At 36.7% G+C, this 27,129-nt stretch overlaps 1 protein-coding gene and 1 long non-coding RNA gene across 4 annotated transcripts; one reads left to right on the plus strand and one right to left on the minus strand.

Annotated features, from left to right (window-relative positions):
• The first annotated feature begins 7,725 nt into the window (after window positions 1-7,725).
• On the plus strand, window positions 7,726-25,675 carry LOC107083120 (transforming growth factor beta-3-like). The gene is made up of 7 exons (XM_015372121.1): window positions 7,726-8,071; window positions 18,441-18,604; window positions 19,547-19,676; window positions 19,779-19,883; window positions 20,058-20,223; window positions 20,309-20,462; window positions 21,770-25,675. The coding sequence occupies exons 1-7, from the start codon at window positions 7,726-7,728 to the stop codon at window positions 21,926-21,928; spliced, it is 1,224 nt and encodes a 407-aa protein (XP_015227607.1). The 3' UTR covers window positions 21,929-25,675.
• LOC107083214 lies at window positions 15,719-25,165 on the minus strand. Of its 3 annotated transcripts, XR_001481175.1 has the most exons (4): window positions 25,074-25,153; window positions 21,044-21,094; window positions 17,646-18,048; window positions 15,719-15,777 (listed from the first exon to the last, which is right to left on the minus strand). It is a non-coding gene; the product is annotated as an uncharacterized LOC107083214 (long non-coding RNA). The 3 variants fall into 3 exon arrangements; XR_001481176.1 differs by lacking the exon at window positions 21,044-21,094 and having other exon boundaries at window positions 25,074-25,165; XR_001481174.1 differs by lacking the exons at window positions 21,044-21,094; window positions 25,074-25,153 and having other exon boundaries at window positions 17,646-17,874; window positions 17,951-18,417.
• Window positions 25,676-27,129: the final 1,454 nt, after the last annotated feature.

The raw sequence follows: 27,129 nt of genomic DNA on the forward strand, positions 1-27,129 counted from the left end.
AATAAGTTATAAGGCAAAGCAAATAAAAAAATTTATTTTACTTTTTTATAAAATTAAAAACCCAATAAATACAATGATAAACAACAATAATAAAAAAAAAATTCTTTTTTGGGCTCATTCACTGGATACTCTTGGATGTGGCTCTGTGTTTTAATGGTTTGCTTTACACTGCTGCTCACATTTAAACTATAATGTTCTGCCCACTAGTGGACAAAATTAAATTTACATACTAATGGTTTAAAAGGAAAACTTAAAGATTCATAATTCATATAACTTAATTTTAAACAATAACATTACAAATCCCAGTTATATGTGATCTAATGAATATAGATAAGATTTAATTTAATGAAACCATTTTCCTGTCATTTTCTGATAGGAAATGAGACAGGCATATCTTGAAAATATACAAATAATATGATAAATTAATATTTTTTATATAATGGGTAATTTGAATTCGAGAAAATGTTTGTATGCTCCTTAATTATTAATAGTTAATAGTTTTATTAATAGTTGATAATAGTTTTTTAGAGCAGTCAAATCTTTTTAATGACAGCAAGGTACTTTTTGTATGTTTCAACTGTTTTATTAAAGGTTTGACCTTGGTGATGAGTTCCAATATTTAAGCTTAGAAGGCCTCCTCTTTATTTAGTCCCTTACACTTTGTTAAATAGAGTCAATTCAGCTACTTTAGGTTGTTCACTCAGAAAAAGTTAAGTGAGAAGAATTCCAAAAAAAATAAAAACAATCCTCTGGACTGGTTTTCCAAGTTTGAAGATGTTTCGCTTCCAATCTAGGAAGTTTTTTCAATTAAAAATGTCAGAAATAGCGTTGAGTTAGAGGTTTTATACAGTAGTCCAACAAAGCCTTGTTTCTTTTTTTTTTTTTTTTTTACATGTAAATTTTTTATTTTTTCGGAATGACTATGACCTGGATGGCTGAGAACCTTCACCAGCAAGTCAGAAGAAACATAGATAAATTCCATCCTAAACCTGCCATGGGTCTAAATCATTTTCAAATTGTAACACATAAGTAAATTAATTCTATGCAATACTTGCTGTCAGGTTCCTAGATATTGTTGCTTCTGTTCTTTAAATGATTTTCACCTTTCAAAATCAACATAGCACGAACTCTCTAAATATCTGATGGAAAAACCTCCCAAACCAAATTGGTTTGGCATCAGCTAACAAACAGAACAATTAAATGTGAGAACTTTTTTTTAAAAGCCAACAGTTTTCATTTGTGAATCTGCAAATTGATTATTTTTATATTACTTATAGACTTAGTAGATACTTTTAGAACAAATAATTTTGGCTCTGACACAAACATATAAATACTGGGGTGCTTTGAACAACAGTATAACTTAAGGTCCAAAAATAAACATCAGACACAACAAAAAATAAGTGACAAACCTGCACTGAATTCAAATGATCTCACTTTAAGTCATCGTCTAGCCGGTTTGGAATTCCTGTCCGTATTTTCATGTATCAGGACAAATGATGACTATAACAGATGGTGGACCAATCAAATGCTTCGTTGTAGTTCTGTGGCTATGACATACACACATCATTGACTCCTCTGGTGAGGGTTTTAGGGGTCTCCTGTTAGCATTCTTACATGAATACGTCCGCACATATGACTCACTGATTTGTTTCTCCCAGACAAGGCAGTCTTACTGCACCGGCCTGTTAGAGTGCTGCAGAAAGGGAAATCTGGCAGGAAGCTGCTCAGTACTTGGACTTTGCCTGACTCTGTCTGGCCTTTTTTTTTAGTCGTATGTTTGTGTTTTTTCTTCCTACTTTCTAAACCTTTTACTTTGCAAACAATTTAAAAGCCCCTTTTGTTTATTTATGGTTACAATAAGCATTTCTGAAATTGGATATATTTATGGGTTTAATCAAATTAGGGAACTGCCTTAAGGATGCAGTTTCGGCCCTCAAGGTTAAAAACATTTGGCAGAAACTTTGTTGAGGTCAAACAGTACATCTGCAGTTAACATCTCTGTCAAATACAATCAGCAAAAAACTGACCTACATATCCCTCTGTGCGGCTACCAGCATGTGTTTTTATTTTCAGCCCCTAACTCTGTAGCAGCATTCCTTTTCAGTGCGTAGTGGCAGACAGAGAGATTGCCGGATAGTGACTCACTAAAACCTGACCCAGCAGTGAGGTAATCACTGGTCGACACTTGGAGTAAAAGTGAAGTTAGCTGGTGATGTCTGGGATTGTTGTCTAGGACTCCCCACAGGGACGGGAATGTTGGAGTGATGGAAGATGTTGCTCGGAGGCTTGGCGGCTCCAGAACGTAGAGGTTTTTCTTTGGTCTTCCATTCATTTTGTTGTAATCCTCATGATGACGTGTACACGGCCTTCCGGCTCAGAACCATGACAGAATCCCCCTTAACTGCTACGTCCAGACTTATTGATTCAACTACATAAGTTAGGACAAGAACTGCTACAGTAGGCATCCTTTAGAAGAGGAATGATGCTGACTGTTTACTTAAAAAAATTTTGTTGCTTTTTAATTCCACACATTTATCATTTTACAGCTCAGCTAACAATAATGTCAATATATCCTGATTTTACTGTATTAAATGTAAATCCAAGGAGTTTGATTAAGTATGATTTCTTCAATGTTTCCAGATGTCATGAACTGGTATGCAGCATCCCCTGGTGGTTTAATGGAGAACTGCCAAAAATCAACCAAAGGCTTTGAGGTAAAAAAAAAAAAAAAGAAAAACCCTAAGACCCTTTGATGTTGTGGTGTAAGGTAACAAAAACCTTTAGCTATTTATTTGCAGGGTTTCACATTAACAGAACATTTTCCTTTATCTGTCTCTGTTTCTTACCTCACCTCTGTCAGATCAGGCCTCAGTTGACCTCCTTTACTAACTTATTAATATAGATCCGGAACGAAACTACATCTGTATGCATTCTATAGTCAGACATACTCCATCTACCATCTTAACCTCTTATCACACTGACAGCAAGCATCACTTATGTTGTTCTCTGTCCTTACATTTTTACCACCTTCTACCTGCTCATTAGCCTACCGCTTCTCATGATTTAACTTTATAAAACTTTTTTAAAAATATATTTTGCCTATATTTCCAAACAATTTTACCTTCAATGTATTAAACACCGATCTTTATGTGATTTTCATTGTTCTCCATCTGCCTTATTGATCCTAAGCACTTATCTACTGTTAGTGTTAGCTTTCCTCTTTTGTCTCTCCTTTTCTCTACCACCCTAGTCTCTTTGCCGTTATTTCTCTGTCAATATTTTTTTAAATTATTCACAATTAACTCCCTGCTTGGGGACTATTGGAAAGTTTCTGGCAAACTGGGCGTTTGTCAAATCAGCAAGGAAGTCCAAAAGACACGCAGCAGAACATAACGGGGAGAAGATTCAACAGAAAAACATCCCCATCCCATATGTACAGTAGCTGGAGTCTCAGAAAAACTCAAGAGAATTTTCTCCAAACACAAAATCCCAGTACATTTAAAACCTAACAAGACCCTTAAACTAAAGACAAAACCCCTAAACCAACTATGAGCGGAGTGTAATATTTGCTACACTTTGCATTTGCAATTTGCATGTTTTTTTAAGGCAAAACAAGGCTTTGTTGTTGGTCCAGTCTATAAAACCTCAAACTCAACACTATTTCTGACACGTTTAATTTAAAAAGCTTCCTGGATGTAAGCGAAATGTCTTCAAACTTGGAAACAAAGTCCAGTGGATTGTGTTTTTTTAACTTTTTTTGGAATGATTATGACCTGAATGACTGAGAATCTTCACCAGCATAAACATTTGGGCTTTTGATCACATATGTGACGATTAAAAGATCAAGTTGTCAATTAATAGATTATAGCCAGAACTTGTAATGGTGAAACCAGAAATCTGTTAAAGGAAAACTCAGACAAATGCATTAATTACGATAACTAAAAACTGCCATGTTTACCTGCTCAACTGCCAGGAAATTTGTGTTATGCAATACTTACAGTTGCTACATAAACTTCTTCTCCAAATTTAGTTTTTTTACTATGACTCGAAAAATAATACAAATTTTGCCTAGATGGAGAAAACATTTTAGAGATTTCTGAGAAAACAAAAAACAGACACAGGTTGTTGGCTTGACAGAGCCCTACCAAACTTGTTCACATTGAAAATGGTGAGGCCACATGTTTCTGCTTACGGATTTAATCTGAGAGGCAAAGAGAAGCCAGAAAAGCTTCTTCTCTTACCACAGGTGTTTTAGGACAACTGGTGGGCCTGAGATTTATCCAGTCAAGGGGTTGAATACAAATGCACATTTTAGATTTTTTTAATTTTTTGTAAAAAGGGAAACCCCCACTGTATCTCTACCTCTAGTCTATTCCTCCATCTGGTCTGTTAGTGTTTGGCTGTGACTCCATCCCAAAGAAAAATAGCAGCTGTGCGGCTACCATCATCAGCTTTGTATATAGATGTTCAAGCTAGACCTGTTTTTCAGTGTAGTCCTGTTTCTCTGGCTGTGACTAACTGGTTGTGCTCTCTTCATCCTCTGATGGGAGCTGGCTCGGAGCCCGTCTGCCTGACTTTGTGTTTCCTGGACAGGGCCGCCTGTGGAGCTGGTTGACAGTTACCTTTTGTATCTCTGTTTATTTCTGTATGTCTGCTTCTGTCTCCTTGAACTCCAATTAGCCTTAGCAGATGACCGCTCACATTGAGCCTGGTTCTGCTGAAGGCTACTTGCTGTTAAAAGGGAGTTTTTCCTCTACCCTGCATGCTTAGTGTGAGGGATAGCTGTCGAGTCAATGAGTTGATGCAATCAACTTGGTTTACTTAGATAGAAAACTTGAACCAATCTGACTGCATGATCTGGTTGAATACTTAAATTACCCTGGTACACATTAAAGTTTAAGGTTTTAATCTGAAAAGGGGGATTTGAATATCTTTGCAATGCACTGAATTTAGGTAAGTGTGAAATATCAACCCCGTATTGCAAAATTATACCTTTGTTCTAAATCATTTGCAAACAGAGATCTAACTTTGGAGAAACAACCCTATAAGGCAGAACGCCTTGCATACATATGTATCATATAACTTAAAACCAAATATTTTCCATACAAAGTTTCGACATAATATGAAATCATTCCTGGAATGCAAACTGCCATGCAAAATAAACATACTAACATATTAGAACCCATGTTTGGGTACAGGGCCTGCAGAGGCTAAACCAGTCTGACCTAAAATAGGTTTGAAAAATGTGGATATGCCACAAGAATTGAGATAAAGCTGATGAAGGAGGAAAAGGATAGAATAACTCAAAGAGCAACAAACAAAGCTTCAGACATTGGGACAGAAAAAAGATGACAGTTGTGTGGAGGACAACTGTAGAGGGCATGGGAAAAATCTTTGCTACCAAGGAGGAACCATTGATTCTATTGACAAAAAAACAAAGGTGTTTGTAGAATGTCTGCATTGTTAGAACTGCATTTAACCATGGTAGAACTAAAGATAAAGCAGATTTATCATGCATATTTCATAAATTTCTAACTTGGGTCAAAAACCTTCTTTGTTAAATATTATCTAAAACTACTACTCACTAGTTGTGTATCAGAGGAGACAGGCTGCATTTACATTCTAGAATGTATTTTGCAGTTTTCTTTCTCTGAATAATACAACAAAAATTTAGAAAATTCTGCAAAATTATAATAAAATAACAAAAAATGACAATATGACCATGGTCATACGTATTCAGACCCTTGCTAAGTATCCAGTAGACGCTCCCTTGAGCTAGTACAGACATGGATCTTCTTTTTCTACTTTTGTTTTTGTTTTGTTTTTTCCTCTGCAATTATTCCTTGCAGAACCTCTCCATTTCTGTAAGGTTGATGGTGAATGTTGGTTAAAAGCCATTGTCAGGTCCCTCCAAAGATGTTTAATTGGGTTTAGGTCTGAGCTGTGTCTTGGCCAGTCAAAATGGTCATAGTCGTTCTGAAGCTACTCATTTGTTATTTAAGTGATAGTTAACTCTGTGGAAGTTTCTGCAATCTTCTTACTGCATATTGGGAGCTCAACCACCGCAATCATTGGGTTCTATATCTCTCATCAAGGCTCCTCTCCCACAATTGCCCAGTTTAGCTAAACTGTCAGGTTTAGTAAAAGCTCTGGTCATTCCAAATTTCTTTTTTAGAGACCATAGTGATCTGAGGGATCTCAAGTGCTGCAGAACTTGTTTTGTAACCTGAACCAGATCTGTGCCTCTGTCTCAACTCTGTCTCTGAGCTCTTTGGGCAGCTCCTTCACCTCATGATTCTCGTTTGTTCTGACATGCACTGTAAGCTGTAAGGCCTTATATAGACAGGTAAGTACCTTTCCAGATAAAGTCCAGAATGTTTCATTAAACACAACTGGATCTCACTGAGGGAGCGGAAATATTTACAGGAGGATCAAAAGTAATGGGGAGCATGTGAGTTAAACATGAGTGTCAAAGCAAAGGGTCTAAATACTTATTGACTATGTGATATTTTAGCTTTTTTTTTTTAAATCAACTGACTTTTCGATTTTTCTGTGGGGGTTCTCTAAAGATTGGGTGCTTTTAATGTACATTAATGAGAAATAAAAGTGTTTATTATGTTAACAAGTGGCTGCAACAAAGAGAGGGGGTCTATATACTCTCTTTAAAATAGAAAATATATACCTGCCACAAACTTTATCATGTAGGCTACATCTTGTTAGGACTGGGTTCAATTTGTTGTTACATCGTGCATGCAACCACTTAGGTGGTTTATGTTGTAGAATGATGTATGCTGCTATGATTTCTGGTTGAATAATTAACTTGGCTTTTCATTGCCAAAAGCAAAAAATAGCACAAAAAAATTGCACAAAATGTGTATTAAAGAAGAAATTGAGAAAACAATAATTTAAGAAATAAGAATGATGATTAAACATTTTTGTGTCAAATTAAAAGTTTAAGAAAGTTTTCAGATTTGGGTAGCAGTTCTCTCCTTCACTAGAGGGCGCAGTACCAGAGAGATGAAAATAACCCCTTATGAATTAGAAGAGCCAATGAAACAAAGCTCTGAATAAAGCATCATAATGTTCAAAGCGCACCTTAGTGATCCCAATGACTGGATCTGGGTTCCAGTCTGCGCCATGCGACGCAAAGCTTTAAAAGATATACTTCTAACGCCTAGAGAACAAAGCTACTGTTGTGTTCCATCGTTACTCATCTTCCTTTCCCTTTAAATCATTTAGTTTTTCAGACTCGATGAATATGTCAATGGGCCCCTGTAGGGATTTGTGTGCGCTGCCGGGTGCCAGCGGTCCCTCCTCTATCAAACGTCAGAAAGCAGCGGCAGCCTATAAAGCTCATATGAAGCCATATCAGCAGCTCTAAGGCGCATATACCTCGTTAACGTGTCAGCCTGCAATGAAAATAAGACCTGATGCTCTGAAACTAAACGACGCAAAAGTGGGAACAACACAGTCTGTGTTGTATAGGAGGACTGCAAAGTAATGGACTGAGCAGAAGATCACAGAAAGCAGGTCTTTACAGATATTTGAACCGGATGAATTAATAATGGGCGAACACAAATTCGAATTTCTACAAAGAGGAATCAATATAGAACTTAGTTGTTAGTTGGGAAAGAAAACAAGCAGCAGTAGAGCTGAGTTAGAGGCAGTCTTCTCTGTCAATCCTCTCTTTTCAGCTCCCAGGGAGAAACAAATGCGGACAGAAAGATGCATCTGGGTAAAGCTCTACTGTTCGTCCTCCTCCTTAACTGCGCCACTCTGAGCTCTCCGCTGTCCACTTGCGCCACCGTGGACATCGACCATGTGAAGAGGAAGAGGGTCGAAGCGATACGGGGTCAGATCCTGAGTAAACTTCGTCTGACGAGTCCGCCGCACTCCCTGGGACCGACCAACATACCCTATCAGATCCAGGCGTTATATAACAGCACGAAGGAGCTTCTGGAGCAGCTGGGCAGGGAACGGAAGCAGACCTGCGGCCAGGACAACACAGAGACAGAGTACATCGCCAAAGAGATATACAAAATTAACATGGTGTATGGAACGCCAGACAACAGTAAGTTTTCCCCTTTTCATACATATTTCCCTCCTCTCTGTAGTGCGTAATTACGCACCGAATAAAGGCCGTTCCAGACGCATAATGATAAAAAAAAATCTACTAACTTTTTACTGGTACTTGTTTAAAATCTCTCAATAAACATGTGTCGATTGTATTTTAAGTCTAATAAAAGTCTAATAATCTATCATATAAAAGTAGACCTATGCTTTTGCAAAAAGTAGTTTATTCAAGTATACTAAAAGTGCACTAATTTCATACTTAAAATCAGGCAGTGCACTGAGAGTTTACTTATTCTAAACTATATTTCATATACTAAACAATAGTATAGTCAAGTGTACTTTATTGTTTACTAAAGTATACTTTAAGTATACTTTAGTAAACTTAAAAATGTCCCAATTTAGTTCAAAGAAGTATTACTTTAGTAATACTTCAAGTACACTAAAAGTACATTGTTCGGTATACTTTCTAAACTTATACTTAAGTATTCTTAATAGATTTTAATTAAAGTATACTACTTTTAGAAATTGATTACAGGGTGAGTGAAAAAGATGAAAGGTATCGAAAACCCCGTATTGTGGTTCCTAAAGAGGAACTTGAACTACAGTAAATTTCCTGCATTAGTTTTGTTAAACCCCTCCTGATTCAGATATAGCATCTGTAGTGCCTTATTGGGGGAAAAATGAGAAAATTAGCTGGAACTTTTTTTAAGTGGTAAAGTCATTTTTTTCAGATACAAATACAGCTAGCTTTTCATTTGAAAATCAAGATCCCAGAGTTTGAAGAAATACAAAAAAACCAAGTTGAATGGGTGTCAGTGCATCTCCACAGTCAGTGAAGTCAAAGACATCTGCTGATTTCTTAAAGCAAGCATGCTTTCATTCTGCTGACAAACTTCAAGAAGGTCATGTCATCTGCCCACACTGCTCCAGGACCATCCTGGTTTAATGAGTATTTTATCACCTGGACTGATTAGCCAGAAAAATGGACCCAACTTCTCAGAGTATTGACAAGAGAAACAGGACAGACACCACAAAAGATAAGCTAAAGACCACAATCAAAGCAATCTAGAGTTCCTGAACACCCCACTGCACAGACTGGTCACCTCCATGCTTTAATGTAAGGATGCAGTTATCCATGAAAACAGGACAACCATTTTTATATTAGAAATAGAGGATGTAAATACATTTTTAAGTGTTTTTATGTGGTTTTATTGTCAGAGAAAATATGTGTGGGTTTTCATTAAACTTATATTTTCATCCAAATGGTGATAAAGGCTTAATATTAATCAGTTCGTAATAAATCTACATGATGAAAGGTCAAGTTTTTGTATTGTATTAATAGAAAAAATAAATAAAAAATTGCTGGATTTTGTAACATTGCATTTACAGAGGCATCATATAAAGATTTCCGACATTCTGGGACCTTTAGCAGTTTAGGCAATTCCATTTGTATCTGAAGTGAGCTTCTTTCGTTCTTAAACTCAGTGTAACCCATTAAATAATACATAAGCATGTAAGATGCAATTTACTGACACTTATTATATATTAGCCAACAAATATTTGCCCCAAACTGTTTTTTTACATGAACATTACAAGTGTCATTGCAATAATGACTGAGTTGATATTGTTAATGATAACTGTGCAGGCGATATTCTAGAATCACCAACCGTTTGGAAGCTTCATGGCTTCATGGGTAACGATTCATTTCAAATACTGATCTATGAACTGAGAGTCGGTGTCCACCTAAACGCCATGTATAATAAACTTAATTTTAATGTTTCTTTTAGATATCATCAGTTTAAACTCTGTAAATGAAAGTGCAATTTAAAAAAAGAAGAGCAATAAAATAAAATCTCTCAGGTGAGTTATAGAGGGAAAGTTAATCTAGTTTTTAAATTCCTTCCAAAATGCAAACTGGTTTGAATAACATATAAAATGATACATGTTTTAAAACTATTTTAATTGTTTCTGTCAGACCTACCCCATAATGTTGTTTTAAGTCTAGTTCTTAGAGATTTGATATGAGCACAAAAACACAATGAATCTTTTATTTTTCATTTTTAAGTATTGAACATAAACAGGCTACACCTCATTCCTCTTGTGTGGAAATACATGAAGCACTGTGTGACTTATCAGCCTTCTTTTAAGAATACAAATGTAATATATCTATTGCTTTATATTGATATTTATATTAATTTACTCCATCAATCCATCCATTTTCCGTCACGGTTATCCCAAGCAAGGTCACAAGGGATGCTGGTGTCTATCTCCAGCTGTCTATGGGCGAGAGGCGGGGTACACTCTGGACAGGTCGCCAGTCCATCACAGGGGAACACAGAGACAAATAGGATGAGCAACCATTCACACACACACACACACACACACACACACACACACACACACACACACACACCTAAGGAGAATTTAGAGAAGCCAGTTAACCTGACAGTCATGTTTTTGGACTGTGGGAGGAAGTCGGAGTACCCTGAGAGTACCCACACATGTACAGGGGGGACATGCAAACTCCAAGCAGAAAGACCCTGGGCCGGGAATCAAACCAAGAACCTTCTTGCTGCAAGGCAGCAGTACTACCCACTGCCCCACTGAGCAGCCATTAAATGACTTAACTAAACAATATATGTATTTTTTTCAAAATAAAAATAGTTCAAAGGTTTCTTATATGCCACAATATTAATTGACTCCAGCTGATCAGGTTTGCCATCTTGCCAATGTTATTACCAAACACACACAGTGGAAACTGTAGCTGTTTTTTTAGTTTTAAAAATACATTACATTTTGTGAGTTCCTGCTGTGGATATCCACACTTCTGCACCTATACATGTTTTTATTGTCAGCACACATTTTTTTAGTGGGTGAGAAAAATATATCACTGGGTAGTATCTTTAAAAACAGAAAGACAAGTTTGCCTATGGAAGGAAATGTACTTTTCAGTGCTTTTCCACCTGTTTTAACTCTGAAACAGGAAGGTCATCCCCTTCCTATATTTCTGCACCACCCTTCTCCCTCTTGTGTTTCCCCCCTTGATGGATCATGTTCTACCTCCCAGATGTTCCCATTTCCTTTCCAGTCAGGCCCAAATAAGAGGGACATTTGCCTTGGCGGATGGGGATGTCTTTAGGGGAGAGTTAACAGAAGTGGACAGGAAGGGTTAGAGGATAGAGGGGACCCCCTCCTCATTATAAGAGGGATCCTGCTCTCAGAGAAGGCCTCATATATTTCCAGTCACACTGGTATGAAGATGCTGCTCCTAATGAGCACACTGTGTGTCTTGGCTTGATAATTGCACACCCACAGCTGGCCGTCAAGGCCAAGCTCACCTAACTGTTAAGTTATGCTTAAAGAGCCTTTAATGTGAATGTCTTAATTATGCCTCTAATTTATTGCCAGTACAACACTAAGTAATTTTGTTTATAATGAGCTTTACTTTGGGTGGAATCAATTTGTTTAAATAATCAGAAAAGACTGTTTGAGCTTTAATTCCTCCTCCTCCACGTATTTCATGCCAAGCTTATATGGTTACCATGTTTTTTTTTCTTTATGAAATACAGGCGATGAGAATGGAAAACTGGTGGAGAGAGGGACACGTGTCTGTGGTCAGATTGGTAGTAGAACAGGATAATAAATGCTAAGGAAGGCTCACGGTCCAGAGCAAAGCCAAGCTTATTGCATCACAGTGCCTTTGAAATTAAGAGGTTTTCCTGAAGTGTAACTTTCCCTCTCTAATGTTCTGGTTCAAATCTTGCAAAAGTGATTTGGACCAAAAAACACCAAAGAGTTTTCTCTTGCTCACAGAACCCTAGATTAGCTTTGGGTGAAATAATGACAAACTGATTAACTAGATCTCTAGTTTATTTTAGTATAATCACATGTGAACAACTGAAAATCAAATAGATGAAGAGAAGGTTGAATTTACAATGTTATTCAGCGATGTTGCTTATATTATTAGTACTACTGCCATTTCAAACTGGAGAGACTCAAACAGAGAAAAAGCAGCAGTTAGATGATTCATTAAGGCTCAGGTCTTGACATCAATGCTGAATGCAGTTCAGCATAACCAGGTAGGTCTAGGTTAGTGATAGCTGCCCCCAGAGTCTGACAATGGTGGTGGGATGGAGGCTGTAGGGAGATGTATGGAGGGATGCTGTTCAGTAGGAAGTGATGATGTCCCAGACAGAGATTGGCTTGTATGAAGGCATGGAGTTGTGGTGATAGGCTGGAGCAGAGGCCCATGATGAGAAGAGAGGGTTGTAGATGAGAGCCTTTCAGATTGAATTTGTCCAACGACTTCATATCACTTACTGTATGGTAATTTTCAATGTTTTTATGGGATCAAGTGTGTTTTGGTATGTAAAAATATGTATATTTTGTTTCAAATTTTTAATGTGTATATTCAGTCAGTGTGGTTACTAGAGTTAATTATGTTTTTTGCTGATGTGTTTATATATAATATTGCAACGTTCAACATTTGATCCTAAAAATGTTGATGCCTACTCTAAAAGTTAATTATTTATAATTATCAGATATAATAATTGGACAAGCACCATAACTTCATGTTGCTATTTTGGGTAATGTGTGTTATTTTTATATATGTTGGGTCTACATTTTATAAAGAACTGAACACAAATGCTAAATCAAAGTGTAACAATCTTAGTAGTGGAAGAACTCTGATTAGGAACAATTAACCCACCAGATCCAAAACGATCCTGTGCTTTTAATCTATCAAAACTAATAAACCAGGAAATGTGTATAAATTAACATTAAAACTTTTTTAAAAAGTTTGTGAGATAAGTATTTTGAACAAAAAGTAATGGAAAAAATTAGCTGTTGTTATTTTAAATGGCAGTATATCAAGAGAAATCGTAACACTTTTATATTCTGTAAGAACACATTTTCTGTATGTGTATCTTCTAGATTGCCTTTAAAAAGAGGTCAGTTTTTTTAAGCGTTGGAATTTAGCAGCCATGACTTAAAACTTGAAGCACAGCAGAACATGTTGCATTGCTGCTCCTTTCTCCATTTGATATTTACTGCTAAATGTTAATGTTTTTTTGTTTTTTTTTGTTTTTTTGCGGGGGGTTAAATTTGGACTTTTGTAACTTTTTTAACTTTTTTTTTTCTACCACTATTTCATTTTTATCACGTAAATGGTTTAAGTGAGAATATTATCTTTAAAAACCAGCATCTGATGTTAAAATAATTTGTATTTTTGTAAATACAGTATTAAATAAAAAAAAGGTATTAGTAGATCTTTAACCCCAATGTATTCTTCAGATGTCCAGCTAATTACATCATCAACCCTCCAAATCTATCTCTCCTAGTCTCTGTGTAATTTTGTAAGTTAAATAACCTCAATGAAATAATTTGATTGATTGAAAACCATTAATCAAAATATTTTCAAGAAGTCAATATACTCTAGAAAAGTTAAAACAGCCTCTAAGACCTACAGTATTAAAACAAATAAAAAATTAGTTTAGTTCAAAATCCATTCTTTAGCTTCAATATTACATATTAGTCAGCCCTATAGTGATGTGTGAATGGATCTAAAACAGTTAAACCCTAAATAAAGGAAAGCTGCAAACAAGCTGGTCAGCAAACCACAGAACAGAGTTCAATGTTTGGGGTTTATGTTCATGACAGATCTGGCATCTGTCACTTACTTTAAGGAAGTCATAATGATAACAAAAGCTTCAGCTCCAAAAGCTTATCAGTAGAATGAGCATAGCATGGCATTTGATACACAGATACCTTTGGGGTGAAGTCATAAAATAGTTAAAATGTTATTGTTTTCTCCAAATATAGACAGAGTCTGTAGGAGAACCAGTGAGGAATTATGATAAGAGAGAGGCACCCAACCCTTTACTGTGGGACGGAAAGCGCCAGTCTTTCCTGTATACTGCAAGGTGCAGAGCATTGGGCCTAAGTGTATTCATATAAGAACCCTGTGCAGTACTAATTAAATTTGATAAATATGTTGAAAGAGGCTCCAAATAGATACCGCTTTTATTGTAGTAGTTTAATTTCATTTTTTTTTTACAACAAATACAGTGTTTGATACATTAAAACGCTCTAAAAAAAAAAGACTTACACATTAGAAAATAACTTCTTAATAACTTGTTAATTGGTTTGTGCCAAGTTTGTCTACAGGACAATGTAGGAGCAATTTGGGATTAAGGTATGAAATGGCTACAAAGTATTTTAATACCAGTTTCCATAAAGTGATTCATTCACATAGTTGGTGAAAAGAAAAACATGACATTTACTTTGTAGGGAAGGCAGTGAAAATCATCTGTTCTTCAAATACCTGAAAATAAATTGACAATACTGACAATACAAAACCAAAATACATACAAACATCTTTCATTAAATTAAATACTATTATAATCTGTCCTGAAACATAAAATCTTAGCAAAAAAATCTGAAAAAAAGGTCAATTTCCATTTATGATTTACTGTAATTTCTGATCTTGATGTGCCTGTTTGGAAGAGTCATCATTATTTAGCGGAGGAGTGCTAAACATTACCCCGCATTGATTAATTAACTAAATTTTCTCAGTTAATACATTTTCTACCAATGTATTGTTACTTCCTGTAAATAAAGGAACACTTTGAAAACACATCCAATCTCAATGGGGGGAAAAAAGATCATGCTGTTTATTTACACTGATATGGACTGGGTGATGTGTTAGGAACAAAAGGATGCCACATCATTTGATGGAAATGAAAATTATCAACCTACAGAGGGCTGAATTCTAAGACATCCCAAAAATTACAGTGAACAAATGATGCGGCAGGCTAGTCCATTTTGCTGAAATTTCATTGCAGCAACTCAAAATGGTATTTAGTCTTTTCTATGGCCCAAACGTGAGTGTATGCATGCCTGACAACGTCGGGGCACACTCCTAAAGAGACAACGGATGGCGTCCTGGGGTATCTCTTCCCAGATCTGGACCAGGGCATCACTGAGCTCCTGGACAGTCTGAGGTGCAACCTGGCGGCGTCGGATGGATCAACACATAATGTCCCAGAGGTGTTCTATTGGATTTAAGTCAGGCGAGCGTGGGGGCAAATCAATGGTATCAATTCCTTCATCCTCCAGGAACTGCCTGCATACTCCCGCCACATGAGGCCGGGCACCAGAATGAACCCAGGACCCACTGCACCAGCATGGGGTCTGACAATGGCAAGGATTTATCCCGTTACCTAATTGCAGTCATGGTGCCGTTGTCTAGACTGTGTAGGTCTGTGCGTCCCTCCAGACCATCACTGAGCTCCAGGGTGCTGGGCAGTGAGCACAGGGCCCACTAGAGGACCCTCAGGCCAATCTGGTGAAGTCTGTTTCTGATTGTTTGGTCAGAGACATTCATAGCAGTGGCCTGCTGGAGGTCATTTTGTAGGGCTCTGGCAGTGCTCCTCCTGCTCCTCCTTGCACAAAGGAGCAGATACCGGTCCTGCTGATGGGTTGTAGACCTTCTACGGCCCTTTCCAGCTCTCCTGGAGTAACTGCCTGTCTCGTGGAATCTCCCCCATGCTCTTGAGATTGTGGTGGGAGACACAGCAAACCTTCTGGCAATGGCACGTACTGATGTGCCATCCTGGAGGAGTAGGACTTCCTGTGCAACCTCTGTAGGGTCCTGGTAGCACCTCATGCTCACAGTAGTGACAGTGACGCTAGCCAAATGCAAAACTGGTGAAAAAGAGTCAGAAAAAATTAGGAGGGGAAAAAAAGTGGCCTCCACATGTAAAACCATTCCTGTTTTGATGGTCATCTCGTTGTTGCCCTTCTAGTGTTATTTTCATTAACACCAATGCAGCTGAAACTGATTAACAACCATCTCTGCTACTCACCTGACCAAATCAATATCCCAGAAGTTTAATTAACTTGATGCTATACTCTGATTACAAAGTGTTCCTTTAATTTTTATTTTTATTTTTTGAGTAGTGTATGTGTAAGTTTATATCTTGGCATCATATTATTTTCTCAGTATTATAGTTGTATCAAAGGCCTTTTAGGGCCGCTGTGAAACATGGCACCTATCCTTTTCCTTTTTCACCCATTGTGCATGTTGGACTCTGACAGGTGTTCCCTCTGTCACCGATCTTTTTATACACTTCGTTTACAGGATGTCTAAGTGCAGACAAGAACCGGAGGGGGTCTGGTTGTGGGACCGACGCATTTTTACCTGCTTTTTGCAAATTACCTGATTTTGCTGGCTCCCAGTTTGCAGCTAAGTGCGAAGTGGCTGGGATGAGAATCAACTCTTCTAACTCTGAGTTAATGGTTTATGACCAGAAAAAAGTGGTTTGTCACCTACACATCAAAGTATAGTTCCTGCCTCAAGTGGAGAAGTTTTAAGTATCTTGGGGTCCTGTTAACGAATGAGGAAAGGAAATGGATGGGGATGGCTGCTTTTGGCTGTTTTGGTGAAAGTGAAGAGAGAGCTGGGAGAAAAGGCAAAGCTCTTGATTCACTGATTGGTCTACGTTTATATCCTCAACCATGGTCATGAAATTTGGACCATGACCAAAAGATGAGACACTGGACACAAGCAGCTGAAGTGAGCTTTCTCAGACCATTTTTGGTGGAGTTCTGTCGACCAGGAGAAACTTGAAATAGAGCCACCTCTCTTATACAGCGAGAGGAGTTAACTGAGGCTTCTCAGAAATCATTTCTGGATGTCCCCTGACCTAGGAAGGTTTTCCAGGCACAGGGGACAACCCAGGACATGCTGGAAAGATTACTTTTCTTGGCTGGCCTTGGAGCACCTCTGGCCTCCCCCAGCAGAGCTACAGGAGGTGTTTGGGGAGATTTGGAGTCTCTGTGGAGGCTGCTGCCTCTACAACTTGGTCCCACATTAGTGGCAGACAACGTGTATAAGTATGAAACAAAAGTGAGCAAAGGGAAACCGGAAGTTATGCCATGTATAGAACTTTTTTTAGATAGAAGAGTTTTCACCTGCTAACACTGCAAGTTGACGGAGGCTCTCTTGGAACCATATTAGGTCATAAATATAACTGCAATAGCAACTTTTTAACCACTTCGGGCAGCATGAAGATGGTTTTAGGACAAACACAGACCTGCAAAACAGTAACATTGAAACAGCACCCAGTTTATATGTCCCAAAAAAAATTTTGATATGCTTTTAAAAATCATTCAAATTTCATTAACATATGTTGCTGCTTGTATAATACTATAATACTACTTTCACATACATGTTATTATCTTTAAACTGTCCACATATCTTTTGTATACTACAGCTATGTTTTATCATTTTCTACTACCCTAACTTCTGTCGCAGAGGCTGAAATAATTAACAATGCTAATTTGACCAAATCCACAAACTGATACTGTCCTATTTTGAACATGAGACTCTGAATGGGCGTCATAACCGAAACAGTCAGTATATTTGAAAAGTTTATTGAATAAATGGAGATGAACAAGATTGAATTTCAACTGATCAGGGGTCTTGTGAGATCTGCTGGGAAAAATAGGGAGGATGGAGAAAAACTTGAGCTTTGGGATTTGAGAAAATGATGTTTGGATGGTGGACTCACTGAGGTGATGGCTTGGGCTTAGTCTGGGGAAAGAAGTGCTGTTCAGAAGTCTGGGTTGTTTGTGCAGATCCAGATCCTCTCGCTGTGTTGGTTTGTTGGAGGGTGGACAGGCAGGCAAGCGCAGGCAGGAGGGCTGACAGAAAGATCTGGGGTTCTTCTCTGGTTTTCCAGGAGTTCTTCTGACTCTGATCAAAGGCGTGGGTTTCCAGGTCTTTGACTGGATGGCTTTCTAGGACGAAACAACAAGGACGAGGTTAGGTCAAGGTTGCACGGATAATAGGGTTAAACAAGGAGTTGGTCTATACCACGCTGAAGCGTAAATGAACTGACGCCCTCCACCTGGTTCCAGCTACTTATGAAGGGTGGTAATTAGCTCTGATGGAACGCACCTGCCCGTCCAGCCCTGCAAAGGATGGAGAGAAAAAACAGACCTGCACCTAGAACACAGAGTATGACAGATACAATAAACAATAATAACAACATTATTTCAATCTATTTAAAAATCTGAAATCAATAAACATTTTGAATGCTGTTAAGCAATATGACTTTGGTTCTGGACACGGAAAATATGAAATTTGGATATTAAAGTCTAGAAATTTTTTTGTTACTTTTTTATCCACAGGGTAAAAAAAATCTTTGCTATAATCCAAAGGTTAGTATTTGAAACATTAGAATTCAGTCGTGGTTTAGTTGGAAGTTGTTATTGCGAACAATCTTTCTGTTTTCTTTGAATACTTGTTTCAGCTGTTTTTTTTACTTCTGAATAGCCTTATTTTTTTTTCCCTTTTTCACCAGATGATCTGCCCTACTGCTCTAAAAGCATGACTTCTAAATTTTTCCGCTTCGATGTCTCTCGAATGGAAAGGAACTCATCCAACCTCTTCAGGGCAGAGTTTCGAGCCCTGAGGGTACCAAACCCCAGTGCCAAGAGGAACGAACAGCGGCTTGAGCTCTACCAGGTGTGTAAAGGTAGCATTTCTTTGTCTTTCTAAACGTCACAATTTATTTTTATTTGAATTTTTTTATTTTTCATTTCATAAAAACTATTGCTTCCCATGAGCTCTGAGATATTTCTCTTCAGCTGGAATAACATCCCCAAGTTCTGCTCCATATTGGAAAGGCCAAAATTAACAACCTTCTGCTGTATTTTCAATTGATACACTAGAGAGTTGGAAAGGCTATAAATCTCCTTGTCCCATGACCAAGGCTGGACTAAGTCCAAAAGACCTCAAATTTAACAGGGCTTTGCAGCATTTTGTAAAATACTTGAACTTAAAACTGTATTGTCACATTACAAACCTCAATCTGTTTTATTCTCTCAGAATTTTTTTTTTTTTTGGATTTGGTGCAGCATATTATATAGCTATAAAGTAGTGCATGGTTGTGCAGTGAATAGAACACTGCTTTCAAACTTTACTGATAAAAATCTCATCAACGTGTCATGCATTATATATTAGCCGGGGGAATAGACAGTCGACCTGTTTGAATTGTAATTATCTTTAATTGCAGATCGTATGGGTTCAGGCTGTAATCGGTTTCTATATCTAAAGACTGTATGTTAACAAATCATTCTATATTAAATATCAAAAAGATTGGATGGGCAACATCTGTAAGAATTAGTTTTTAAGTTTATTTCAATTATTCCTTTTAGGAAGTAGCAGGAAACTCTTGTTCATAGATATGCATTGCTTAATGCAATCAGCTACTGTACATTGAGTATTCTGAAGAAGAGCATTCTCACAGTAAAAGGCGGCTGCTACCATTTTTATCTTTAGTTATCTCTCAGCTCTGAGTGTAGCAAACGAATGTCTATAGAATATCTAAAGTAACCAATACTAGTTAGCGTCAATCCACGTTAAGAAATATTGCTAATAATCGTAAATTTTATTACTGTTTTGCAGACCATGAGACTAAACGAGCACATAAGGAAGCAGCGCTTGATTGGAGCAAAAAATGTGCAAACCAAAGGCTCTCCTGAGTGGATCACCTTCGATGTGACTGAAACTGTGCGGGAATGGCTGATAAACAGAGGTGAGATTATCTTTATCTGAAAATGTTTTTAAAAAAGCTGTCAATGGTTAGTTCTTATCAGAGAGTAATTGTAATGCTTTCCTTTCCTTTGATTGTTATTAGGATCTAATCTGGGTTTGGAAATCAGTGTGCATTGTCCCTGCCAGGCCTACAGTTCAAACGGTGACATCGACAATGAAAATGAAGTTCTGGAGGTTAAATTTAGAGGTGGGTTTCCTCAGCCATTTGGTTATTTATTAAGTGCTTTTTAATGCAACGTAAGAGAAGTGTGTGAAAAAATAGGAGACTTATACACTTTAAATTGTGTAATTGATGAGAACTATGAAAGAAGATGGTGGTTAATAGTTAAAAAAGCAGCTGGATTCCTTCCTGTGGTTTCAGGTGTTGATGGAGATGAGGAGCAGATTCGCCTTGATCTGGATAGCCTGAAGAAAAATAAGGAGCAATACCTTCCTCACCTTATCCTCATGATGATCCCACCCCACCGCCTGGATACTCACCCCTCACGCCGACACAAGAGAGCGCTGGACACAAACTACTGCTTCTCGTAAGCTTTTGTGAAGGAACATAAATCAAGTTTAAGCTTCACAAACCCACTGTGACTGTTTGGCTTCTGTTCTGTTACCCTACAGAAACACGGAGGAGAGCTGTTGCGTTCGCAGGCTCCACATAGATTTTCGCCGTGATCTGGACTGGAAGTGGATCCATGAGCCGAGTGGCTACGATGCCAACTACTGCTCTGGGCCCTGCCCTTACCTGAGGAGCTCGGACACAACACATAGCTCGGTGAGAATCCCTATGCAGGCCTTAAAGTCATTAACTTATGAAGAACCTTTTTTAGATTTAGTTCACAAAATTGAAACTGAAAAAATTAATCTGCGTAGGTTAGCACCAAAATATTTTGATCTAATTTCTTTTTTCAGTTTAGGGCCTGGCAATTAACTACATTTGCAATATAAACACAGTTTTACAAAATGCTATTCTCAAAAATCTCAAGCGCACATCATTTTGGTCACATTACAGTAGTAGCCGTTCAAAATTTCCCCGCTTTCTTTGATGGGCCCTTGGCTGGTCCTTGGATGGTCCCCTACAATTTTTTTTTAAACATCAATCTTTCCACTAAAATATTATTTCAGTCATGATTTGTGGACATTCTTCATCTTTCTTTCTTTCTTTCTTTCATATAGAACATATATAAGCATATAGAACTTTGGCATTTCACATACTAAAATGGAAGTAAAGCGCAATGCTTCTGCCTTGTGACAGGCTGGCTTATTATGCATGAAAAATAAATGCATGTTATCACTTGGCTTGAATTGGCTTGTTGGAAAATATGTTTTGCTCTTACCCTTTTCTTTCAATCTCACCTTAATAATTGCAGTCTTCTTGGGCAGAGCTGATAGGGAATCTACTCGTCTCTGTGAGAAATCAACCCCATGCGTTAGTTATAGGAATTTCAGGAAACATTCTAGAAATACAGAGCAGTCTTCTACTTGTCTACTTAATGTTGTGCTTTCTGCAGAAATTTAAGTCTTTTTGTCAGAAAGTTTCACTTATTTGCAGATATTGGACACAGTTCCACCTGCTGCTAAGGTTTAGCTCACTCCTCATAAATAGACAGTCCTTGAACCTACTTGATCCTATTGGTCTAGAAAAAACCTCCTCAATGCACTGCTTTTTCTACCTTATAGTTGTTTTCTCTTGCCCTAACAGTCATTTCTTTACTTCTGAGGCCACTGTGGTGCAAACTTCCTAATAAAAAAAGCAAATGAATATAAGCATATTTACCTATTTTTGTAGCAGTTATTCTAATAGTTAGCTCAACAGAGATACATAACAAAATAATAAGGGTTTCTCTTATAGATAATTTTGACTATTAAAGTAGGAAAAAAATATATTTTCTATTGTTTACCAGTATAACATAGATATTAGTAAGAAAATATTTAGGCTATTATGGTATTTACATGAATTGCTTTCACACAGAATGGAGTGTTTCTCTTGAAGAAGTCTCTTCCAGATTACTTAAGTATAAAATATTTTAACAGAAGACTTTCAAAATGTTGTTAAAAAGGAGTTTTACTGCCTCTCAACAGCTGCTGAGCCTTTACAACACTCTGAATCCAGAGGCCTCCGCCGCCCCCTGCTGCGTCCCTCAGGACCTGGCGCCCCTCACTATACTCTACTATTCTGGACGGACCCCTAAGGTGGAGCAGCTCTCCAACATGATTGTCAAGTCTTGCAAATGTAGCTGAGATGACATGACAGACTTTGACACTAGGTAGAGGACAAAACCTTCTAGACCAAGAGCTGTGATGAATACTTAAATGACCCTGTGGCCTGCGTCTTTGCTCTGTTTTAAACTGAACCGTTTTTTGTCGTTGTTGTTGTTCCTTGTTATTTTTGCTGTTACAAAGCCACTTTTAAGAGGCAAGCTAATTTTAAACTATCCAAACTTAACTCCAGCTGAATGAAATTCATTTTATGGTTTATCTTTTGACCTCCAAACAAAATTGTCAGTAGTGCAGCTTTCTCATTTCTGTCCTAAATATTAAATCTGCTCCCCTCAATGGATGAATTTCGTTCTGGCTAGTGATTTTGTTTAAACTTTCCTTAAGTTCCCTTCCCTGTAGACAGTGGGCATTATCTTCAAACACAAAAGGAGAAAGGACAGACTTGTTGCTGTATCCAAAACCATAGCTGTGGTCTGGGGAAAGGAGAGCTGAGTGAGAATGCCTGTTGGATTTGCAATGGAAAGGCAATGAAGAAAGAAATGGAGCCAAGCTTTTCTCTTTTGGCCAGCCAACAGCGGTGGCCCTTTTATTTTCTGTGCATCTATTAGAGCGGATGGACAGAGAAGAAGAAAAGGGAACCTGAATTGCAGGAAAGGATTGTGTTGGAATCTAGCCACGAGTGTGCTGCCATTCACTGGATGTTTTCATTCCTCACAGGTTCAAATTATTATTTTTTTCTCCTTGAACATCAAAGAATTTACTGGAATAGAGCAAGTGTTATGCAACAAGTTTTTATGAGATTTCTTTTACATTAATAGCAGATTTAGTCTGTTATGTAACTTGTCATATAGTGATTGTTTCACTAACAGCAGGGAATTGACCCTTATCGTCATTATCCTCAATGAAAGCCATTTTATGCTGTTCTAAACCTAGGGTACTGTTACAATGTAATTTAAAAATAATGTGCAACCTTTGTATTTGTGTTATATTAGCTTAACCTGTTGTTTTAGACTCAGTATGTTTCTGTCTGATGCTGTTTATTAGAGGTATACAGAAAGTGAAATCCCTGCACTTTTGTTGCAGCAATACAAGGAAATGTAAGTATGTAGCTGAGAAAGTGCAAGGTGTAGAAATAAAAACCAAAGCCACATAAATATGTTGACATTTTTTAATATGGGAGGGAATGATTGTACGATTGGTGGGGATACAGTTGACTTCATTCCAAAGTTGATTTAGAAAGAAGGATGCATGCTGCCTGCTAGAACTAAAGTTATTTGAAATTTTCTAGAAGGAACTTAAGATTTTTATATCTTCTTACAATAAAATCTTCTAGATAAATTAGAAAAAGAGCTGTTTGTCTTTGTATCTCCAAATACCTAGTAGAGCAGTAAGAAAGTTACCTATCAGAAAACAGAAAACTTAAATAAGGCATTATATTGATTAAAGAAATAGTTTATCTAAATCTATATACAGATTGGTGTTTAACTTAATAATGAAGAAGAAAAACTTTGGTAGTTTATTAAAACCCTTTATTGTAGCTCTAACAAGTTTTCTTTTTATATAAGGTCTATTATTCATACCATTGTGTGTAGTCAAGCAGTCGGAGCTCTGCAGTAAAACTGGGTTTTTTTTTTTAAACAAATACAAAAAGATTGAACAGATTTCATTTTTATCTGTTTTATTGTCTTATAAAAGCCATTTGCAGAGTTAGCATTGATAACTGTTAACATTGTTGGCAGGTATTTCATCCAGGGCTAGTAGACCTTTAACCTTCCCTCTGTAATTACTAAACCAAGCAGCTCTTTCCCATAAGAAATAAAAAGGAATCTAAAAAGGATTGGATTCAGAAAGACTGCTGTAAAATATGTTTAGTTTTTTAATTTCCTGCTCGAGTGTCACTTTCTTTAGAAATGGCCTGAATAAGCCAGACACATTTCCATAGAAATAATAATAAATTTTAAGGTGCTTGCTGCAGCTTTTGTGTTCTATTTAAGTACAAATGTAAATTACATTTATTTATAAAGCACAAATAAAAAAGAAAAAAAACAGCAGGTTTGTCTAAAATGCAGTAAGTTAGTGACTGATGAGCAGAGGTGTCAAGAGTTAACAAAGTAATAATTCATGTTACTTAGGTAAAACTGTTGGCTATCTATACTTTACTGGAGTAATTATTTTTTAGACAACTTTTTACATCTAGTCCTTATATATATATATATATATTTTTTTTTTGCAATCTCTATTTTCTATTTCTTACCTTTTAAAAATAGACTTGTTTGTTTTGTTTATTGAAGTTCCTTTCTGTTATGGCCTGTTGATATTTAAAAAAAATAAAACCATCCTAATCATTTGTTTTATCCAGACTATTTCTTTGTCTGGAATTTGTTATTTGTGACATCCCAAAATAAATAGTTTTTAGGAGGATGCAAAATTAAATTTGATGCTGTTACCATTAGTTATAAATCTAACAAAATGAAATATAAGGAAGTTATCATCCAGCAATATTAGAAATATTATTTTTCTTGCATTACATTTACCTGTATACTTAAGTTGTCATAAAAATGGTACTTTTACACTTTTACTTGAGTAAAAGCATACATTGATACTTCTACAAAAGTGTTTTGGAACAGCAGGATTTATACTTCTTGAGTAATAAACATGAATAATGGTGGGATCTCTGCTGATGAGACAAGAAATGCCCCCTGCCATCTGTGCTTTATTTAATGTGTGTACTTTTACAAAATTGTTTTCTGATTACTTTATAGGTGGTTTCTGAGCTATTGTCTTACTGCCGGCTTAAAAAAAAAAAAAACACAAAAACATCCACAAGAAAAATTTATTGTTATTTCCACCTTAGATTTTTTGAAAGGTTAAAGCATATAATTTTCAATTTTGCCTTCATAGAGAGGTTACATTTGTGTTTTAGATTTCTAAGATCCTATGATAAGGACTTTCTCCAACCTTTTGGTTTTGAACTGGATCTCTGTTCCTAAACAGAAGAGGCACATTTCACGTCCATGTCTAACATTCAATCGGCTAAGAAAACAAATTTCTATTTTTATTTCTGCAGCTGGCTCTTGCTGAGTTCCCTAATGTGTAATTTAAAACCTCGCTGCTTAAACTTTTCTTTTTTTTTTCTTCTTTTCTACTGATTTTTCAAAACACTCACCTGTCACAGTTCACACCAGTCACAGTACAATGAGGGCTGTTAGCAAAACACTGCAGTCTCTGTTTGTTTCAGTACAGCATGAGGCCTGAATGGAAGAAAACAGCAAGCGAAGTGAAAAAATCCTAATCTGATGGTGGCTACATGTAAATTTAGACCTTCTGAATACCTATACTGTTTGACGTTTTCCATGTCAGAGTCTATCCTTTAAGATAATGTGTTTGGCAGTGATGCTGTTCGATGAAGTCTGTTATTAAATATACAACATGTTAAACCATGAAAGCCCTTTTTCTGCTGTGGATTAAAATGTTCACTAAGCGCTTTGCCTTTTCTATTGCAGAGCTGTGAAAACACTTAACTTCAGATGAGAAAAAGAGTAATTCATCCGTTGGTTCAGTCTGCCGCATTGAAATGCCATTTAAGATGCCATTTTCTCATAAGTAAGAAAAACATGATTTTTCTTGAATCTCACCAACCTCACCTGTTTCCTGCAAGCACATGCTTGTATTTTTTTCTGCTTCATGCTGGAGTAATAAATTCAAGAGCTCTTTTTCAGAGATTTATGCCTAACAGCTTTCCCAGGCGACACACTATTACTCTTATTTCCAGGGCATATTAACACGCAGACATGTCATTATTTTCTTATTTTTCACCCTAATAGTCTGTATAAATCACACAGAAACCTGTATCCAACAATTAATATTACATTTTAATACATTTGTTTTGCTGTTTTGAGGCTCCTTTCTTCAAAGCTATTGAATACTGATATGTAAAGTACCAAACTAATTTATTTGGATTTAATTAGATCATTTTTGGGGGGAAAATTTAAAAAATACTTGATTTTTCTTTTTTTTCTTTTTTTTTTAATGACCTCCTTTCATTTATGGATTCTAAACAATAACACAACCATGTTAGATTTCCAGGTTTACCTGATGGCAAGAAGGAGCAGAAGTGGACAGGGTGGACTTAAGTAAGAGTAGCACTAATTTGTCATTTTTTTTAACTCAAGTATAAGTTAAAAGTACCCATACAAAAAATTATGCAAGTAAAGTGTAAAAACAGCAATTAGGTAAATACTCTATTCAAGTACTGGGAACCATTACTCAGCTGATAACATCTGGATGTTTAGAAATTATTCAGACTTTATGTGCAAGTTTTGATATTTTAAAGATTGAAACACATGAAAATTCAGATTAAAAAACATAGATACAAATGACAAATTCCACAACTTCTATTGATATCGTTTTGACTGTATTTTCATCTGATCTACAAATAGCTCAAGTTACTCACAGTGGGCAGAGTAGCCAGTAATTCTACCCAAATAGGAGTAGCAATACTTCATAACAATATTTCTAAAATATGATTCATTAAAACTAGAACGAAGATTTACTGTTAAAATCTTTTCTTAACTATACGTTACTTAGTGAATCTGACTTATTATGATTCCCTATAATTTTACTCAGGTCCTAGTTCTATCTAAAAATGAAAAACAGCACACACAAAAATGGCGCCACCACCGTGCTTTACTGTGGAGGTGAGGTTCTTTTATTGTGTTGTTTTTTTTGTTTTGTTTTTTTATGTCCATCAAATTTTGCTGCGTCAGACCTTGAAGCATTTCAGCCGCTACTTTTCTGAAAATGTAAAATCTGATGTTAGAAAATTTAACCAAATTTGGTAAAATTCTTTGCTTTTGGATGAAGATGCTTCCCTATTCCACTACCCAGAAACATGATGTTGCTGTAAAAGCTGTTGTTATACTGTACTATACAGCCAGCAATAAACAATAGGTTCTTTTTTCTTTTCTTTTTTCTTTTTATATAATGTTACCAAAGGCATCTTTAGAGACTTCTTGGCCAGTTTTCATGTTGCCATTTCATCAATCTTGGGAGGACTCCCAAGTTTTCCTTAACTATGCTGTTATAGCCTTTTTTTTCTAACCTCTCTCTTCATGTAAACCATTGTATATCGAATGCCTTGGGAAATTTTAATTACATTTGGAAATTTGAATTCCTCTTGTGACAGATATCTGTAAACAAAAATAAGTACAGTCATGCAATTA

This window comes from Cyprinodon variegatus, unplaced genomic scaffold (genome assembly GCF_000732505.1).
Source record: "Cyprinodon variegatus isolate N-32 unplaced genomic scaffold, C_variegatus-1.0 Scaffold4, whole genome shotgun sequence".
Taxonomy (NCBI): Eukaryota; Metazoa; Chordata; class Actinopteri; order Cyprinodontiformes; family Cyprinodontidae; genus Cyprinodon; species Cyprinodon variegatus.